We start from the raw sequence: 6,000 nt of genomic DNA on the forward strand, positions 1-6,000 counted from the left end.
GGCTCAATGTCTGGGCTGCTCTCGTGGACTTTTCACACATCCAGGCATTTGTTAGTGGTAAATTCCATGGTGCGGTAGCTTTTGGGGGTCACTACGTTACAGTTCTAGATTTCTAAGGACCAAAACAATCCCTTCCCCAATTTAACTAAATCACTCGAGCATGGTCATCACTTTGTTAAATTGAGTTTCAACTGTAGCTTTGCACAAAATACGTTTGTAGTTCATGATAGTCCCAATATGTAAGCTTTTCTTTTTTTCCGATTGTAATGCTAACCGATTTCGTAAAAACCATTTGAAGTTTATTACAGTTTTAACAATACATGAGATAGGAATTAAATATTAAATTCAGGTGCTAAATTGTGCTGAAACCACAATATTATTACGGGACATGTTGTAATGGGGGCTGTAGATTAATTTTGACCACCTCTAGTTTTTTTTAGCATGCACCGAAATCTAAGTAGACTGGTGTTATTGCATTTCGCTCCCACCAAAATATGGCTACCATGGCCAGAAATCGAATCTGCATTCTTGAGCTTAGCTTTGCAACACCTTAGTCGCTAACTACCACTGCAGATTTTTTTAAAAAGTGTGTGGAAATGTAATGTCAAAACTGTATGATTAATTAAATCTATCTGCATCTATAGAGAGATCCATTAGGAGATGTTTGCTTCCAGTGTTAATTGTTTACCTCGGTCCCTCAGGAGTTTTTTCCGTTTGTGCATATGGTTGTGCAATTGCCATTGCATGTTTGGGAGCTACTGCAGTGTTGACACAAAGCTTTGTGCAAAGAACAGAAATCCTGTTCCTGCGAAACCATCTGGGGATGAACATATTACATCAACATTGTAGCCTCTGAAACTTCATCAGGCTTTCGCTACCTTAAAGGGGCGTGAACCACTTTTCCAAGTAATGATCTAATGACCTCAGTATCGGAGTTTACTGCCTCCCGAATTGATTGCTGCAAAAATTTCTCGAATCTGTCAAGAATCAGCGGAGTTACGGGGGTTTGGCGCACGCTCCCGGCTCTTTCTCACTTTTCTCGTGCCGACGAGCGCACTGGAAGCTAGACACGGAGGGATGGCACGGGGGAAAGAAGTTACGTCAGCGCGCGTCATGAAACGCGCTCACTCTCCCGCTGTGATTCACATGCGCGAGTGCGGCTACCGTGTACTGAGGAGTGCGGCGCCGGCAAGTGGCGGCACCCCGCGGCAAGAAGCGCATCTGATCTGAACGCCGCTCTTGATTTACGTCGGCTATCAGCCAATAAGCATGCTATGTCTCTTGCGACGTAAACTGGCAGATCCGCAACGTCAACGTGCAGACGCCCCGCCCACCGACGAGAGTGAGAACCGGCCTCTGTTTGAAAAGAGGGCGCCTGAGGAAACGGCAACTTCGCGCTCCGCTTGTGGCCTTTACGCGGCGCGCACGACTGTAACATTTGGCAGAGCAGTTCAAAGCCATGTCAGCTTTCTGCAGGATGTGTTTTTTCAACAAGCCCAAGGGGTGCTTCATGACCCCTTTAATAAAGTGGCTGACTGGGCTAGTTGGTTGTGCATACTTACGGTTAACAGCGCGAAAAGAGCACACGGCGGACAGGAAAAAGACGGGACAAGCTCTGACTTCCAACTGAATTTTTATTGACAAGAATGCTCTTATATATACCCGGGTGAACAGAAAACAATCGTTAACAGAAGGTGAAAACATAAGCAAAGATATGAAACAACTATACATCAACTATCACTGAGCCTGCTACGCCGACTCGCGCATCCCAAAAAACATGGGATGTATAGTTTTTTCATATCTTTGCTTATGTTTTCACCTTCTGTTACCGATTGTTTTCTGTTCACCCGGGTATATATAAGAGCATTCTTGTCAATAAAAATTCAGTTGGAAGTCCGCGCTTGTCCCGTCTTTTTCCTGTCCGCCGTGTGTTTTTTTCGCGCCGTTAACCTTAAGTTCGCTACCTTGCGTGGCTTTGCTTTCTCACTTCAGATTAGCGATAGGTTTAGGTATTGGTGCCACAACAAATCTGTCACCTTACTCTTTACTTCTTTTTGTAGGGAAGACATATTTACACTCTGTGAAGGAAGACATTTGTTGTCATGTCAAAGACAAATACACTTGTCAAAACGTTGCGTTGAGCTTTCTCTTATTCAGTTACTGCTGATCATTCCGGGTAGGCTTAGGCTTCTTCTGCATTCGGAGGTGCTAACACTGTTGGCCGAAATTCAACCGCTGCTCACTTGCTAGGTGTGGTGTTCGTGTGATCTAGCTCCCCTAATAACAGCCTTGGCGTCCTTGTGCTGCAGGTATGCTGCTAAGGTTGTGAGTGTCGACGAAGAGAATGGCGATGTGCTCATCCACTTCGAGGGCTGGAGCTCTCGTTATGACGAATGGCTCCCCATGGACAGTCCACGGTTGCGGCTTTGCAGCTAACCTTCACACGCGCAAGGAAGTGAAGAAGCACCGTTACAAAAAATCGGTGAGAATCAGGTCTGATAACTTTGACCTTCTGCCTCTGTTATGTCTGGTCATTATTTGGGCATTGTTTTTTTTCTATTTGGTGTTGTACCACTTTCTGGGAGATCAAATTTGTTGTGTATGTGTTTCTTTGCTTGGGCATGAGCGAATGTGTAAACATGCACGCAAGTGTTGCCTATATTTTATATGACGAAATATCAAAACTTACCTTTCTTCCTGTTGCAGTGGGTTCCATATTCACTACTTGCACTCTTACAAACTGAAAGTAGGGTCCCCTATGAATTAGTATTCTGTTTGCACTTTTTCTTTGTTTGCTTCTCCTCCTCATTGTTCCATCTGTTGCTATCTAACATGACATTGCTGTTGACATTTGTGACACCCTTTCCTTTCTTCATTCTTTTTTCTGGTCCTTCATACAATATGACTCTGTTAAAGTGCTTTGTATTAGACAAAACAAAAATTTTTAGACTGGTGTCATCAGTAAGCTCTGTGTATATGCCGTCAGCAGTATCAATGAGAGTAGTATAGTGGATTAACTCTATGCTAAAATGCTTTCTGGTGGCCGCGGCGTATGATCATCACATCCTTGCACTGAAACATGCTGCATGCAATTATGCAGGAATACAAAAAAGGAGAGGAGGTGCTAGCAAGGTGGGGCGACCGCAGGAAATACCCAGCCAAAGTGATTGAGGTGAAGGACGACGGTACGTGGGCTATTTCTCATTTTGCTGTAGATTTCTTGCATGTGTGTTGTCTTCGCTACGCATGCGTGTGCACTGTAACCAGTAAGTTTCGTGTGCAGATTTCAGGAGTGTCTTTTTTTTTTTATTTTTCTTGTTTCAGAGTTGTACTCTGTAATTTTCTACGATGGGATTGTGAAGACATTGAAGGGAATTAATATTGAAAAGATGCCCAGTGATCAAAAAGGCAGTGTGGTAAGCTCTTCTTCCTTTCCTCATATTTTTAGGATTCTGTTGCACTGCTGCAGCAGTGTAGAAGTTTCATGTGATGGAGTTTCGTGTGATATTCATGTGCTGCCCTCTGCCATTTTGGTAGGGGGGGTGGAACTTCAAAGGGTGATCCAGGAAAACCGGGCTCGCCAGAACAAAAGCCTCCGAGATTGGAGGCCCTACCACTGCGTTTTGAGACTTTCCTGCCAGGGGAAGGGCGCATGCGCCGTGGCACCGTGAGAAAGAAGGATTGCCCCTGTGGAGGAGCATGTTTTAACTCAGGAAAAGGGACACTGAGGATGAATATGATGTAGAGCTGTGTTTGTAAACTATGATTTTGTAGCTGCACCTTGTACTAAAAAAAAAGTCTTGGTCAGCCATAAATGAAGCATAAATGAAAGACTTGTGGTGACATGGCCTTAGAGTTTTTCATAAGCTCATTATAACCTTAATTCTCAATGCTCCTGATGGGCCCTGGAAAACTTTATCAGTGAAGGGCGACACAGTCACATTTTAAGGGAAACCTGGGAAGTTTCAAGATCATTAGTTAAAGGGACACTAAAGCCAAATAAAAATTTATGTCAGGGTGAAAGGTCAGTGTTTAAGAATGCCTAAAACATCAATATTATCAGTAGCAGTTCTCTAGTAATCGAGAAATTAAGGTAAATGTAGGACGCTATATGCGCCACCAGTGGGACATTTTGGAATGAGCCCGATGTTGTCAAGAGTCCCGAGGCCAAATTATCACTAGTATTTAAGCTACTAATAATAAAAAAGAACATTCCGAGCATTGCAAGACGTAATAAAATGCTGCTTGTGCGTTTCTGTTTGATTCATAGAAAACAGGGCTTGACGTTACAATGGAGAACGGTGCAGGTTGTACATAAGTTCCCGTTTTCGCTAGGCTGCGCTCCGCTCGCGCGGTCACGTCTCAGTGGTAGTTTCGTTATTGCATACTGCTGTGTGTGCTTTGCACACTCATGAAAGTCGCTCTAATGGTAAGTTCGACAGAGTGCCACATCCATGTGATGTTGATGTGCCCTTCAGAGTAGAAACCTCACTGTCGGCTGCCGGGCAATAAAGGAGGGCAATGTTGGGCAAGGCAAAGGCTCTGTCACCATCCTCCTTCAAGGCCTTCTCAGGCGCACGATTTGAAGTGCGCCAACGCTGTGCGAACCACTAAAACGCGATTTTCATTCAAAATAAGCATTTCCTTGGCCCGGAACAAGCACGGCGAGGTTTCTGGGACACTATTTCAACAATCATCGTTGACTTAACATTTGCCTTTAGTATTCCTTTAAAGGCCAACTCCGGCGATTTTTCGAGGTCGATGGATCTCCAAGAAATTCGCTGGGTACGTTCCTTTGCACGTTTCCGTCATTTATGCCAAATTACAGGCTTGCTTGAGACATGCGCAGATTGTTTGCAAATGAATTTTAAAGATGTCTGCAAACGACCTCCTGGCTTCCCACAATTATTGGCAACATTGCGTGTGTGACGTCAGTATTGGGAAGGCGGCGGAAGTGACGCAGCCGATGGCACCGCTAACTTCGGCGCTTCGGCCGCTACAGTGAGCGTCTGCTGTGCACAAGGCGACAGACAGCGTTGATTTGGCCGGCGCTTCGCTGGTCGTCCCGGCTGCACAGTTTTCATACTCCGCGCCGGCGTGACCGGTGCCTTGCACGACTTCCGGTTTGTTCGTAACAACGTCTAGTCATACGTAGACAGTACACTCGATTGGGCTTCGGTTTCGGTGTTGCGCTTTTTTGCTTATTTAAAATTATTCTCCAATTTGCCGAGTATTTCTGCTATCGGGCCCGTAACAGGAGCGTCTCAGGAACATAAAAACACCATTACTTTTACATGGCCAAAAAATCGCCGGAGTTGGCCTTTAAGATAGAACAGCAAAGTGCGGGGGAAAAAAGTTTAATCCCTGCAATCACATTGATGTACCTACACTGGGATTTCGACACGAGATTCATAATGTGGAACTTCACTGCTCATTTTCTGTTATAATAGTCTTACCACAAAAGTAACAAATATTGGTTTGTGAAAGACAGTTCATCAGTTTAAATATTTCGTGTTTCTTTTCAGTGTCCCTTTTTGAGAACATTCATCAATTGCTTTGTTGCATGACTGTCGGAGTAGCGTGTGCGTGGCATGCCTTGAACCGAGTTAGTGTGCTTGAGCTGCGTGTTCATAAATTGGGAATTCAATTCGCAGAACACTTTATTCGTCAAACTTTTCTCTTTTCTGTCCATAGAAAGCAAGCAAACATTGCTGTAGTTTAAGCAGAGTACTGGTTGCCTAAGAGGCACTCTTTCGTAATCATACAGGCATTTCCTCGTGCACCTCAGAAGGAACCTGAAAGCAAGCGCCATCGTGATTCATCTAGCGACTCTTCGAAGAAGAGCCACAGCAGGCACGGAGAGCAGCGGAGGCTTTCTGAGGGCAGCAGCACCAGTAAGGCACAATCCTCCATGGACGCCAAGAAGAGTGGCGAGAAGGTGGTGAAGTTCAGGTCGTCCAAGCAGAGCTCCAGGTCAGATTCCCGGAGGCAGGAAAAAAG

The 6,000-nt window shown here is 44.9% G+C and overlaps 2 protein-coding genes across 15 annotated transcripts in view; one reads left to right on the plus strand and one right to left on the minus strand.

Moving 5' to 3' along the window:
* LOC119385888 (E3 ubiquitin-protein ligase RNF13) overlaps positions 1-6,000 on the minus strand; it is a 58,830-nt gene that overhangs the window by 23,014 nt on the left and 29,816 nt on the right. The gene's annotated exons all lie outside the window — the stretch shown is intronic.
* Positions 1-6,000, plus strand: part of LOC119387228 (PHD finger protein 20) — a 70,458-nt gene that overhangs the window by 3,641 nt on the left and 60,817 nt on the right. Inside the window, exons 2-5 of one of the 4 annotated variants that reach the window (XM_049413429.1) lie at positions 2,310-2,482; positions 3,101-3,185; positions 3,325-3,416; positions 5,768-5,938. The exons of 1 other annotated variant lie outside the window; for it this stretch is intronic. In XM_049413429.1, coding sequence (XP_049269386.1) covers positions 2,345-2,482; positions 3,101-3,185; positions 3,325-3,416; positions 5,768-5,938 — 486 coding nt within the window. In that variant the 5' untranslated portion in view covers positions 2,310-2,344. The remainder of the gene's footprint in view (positions 1-2,309; positions 2,483-3,100; positions 3,186-3,324; positions 3,417-5,767; positions 5,939-6,000) is intronic. 2 more of the 4 variants (XM_049413431.1, XM_049413430.1) reach the window with 2 other exon arrangements.

This window comes from Rhipicephalus sanguineus, chromosome 3 (genome assembly GCF_013339695.2).
Source record: "Rhipicephalus sanguineus isolate Rsan-2018 chromosome 3, BIME_Rsan_1.4, whole genome shotgun sequence".
NCBI lineage: Eukaryota > Metazoa > Arthropoda > Arachnida > Ixodida > Ixodidae > Rhipicephalus > Rhipicephalus sanguineus.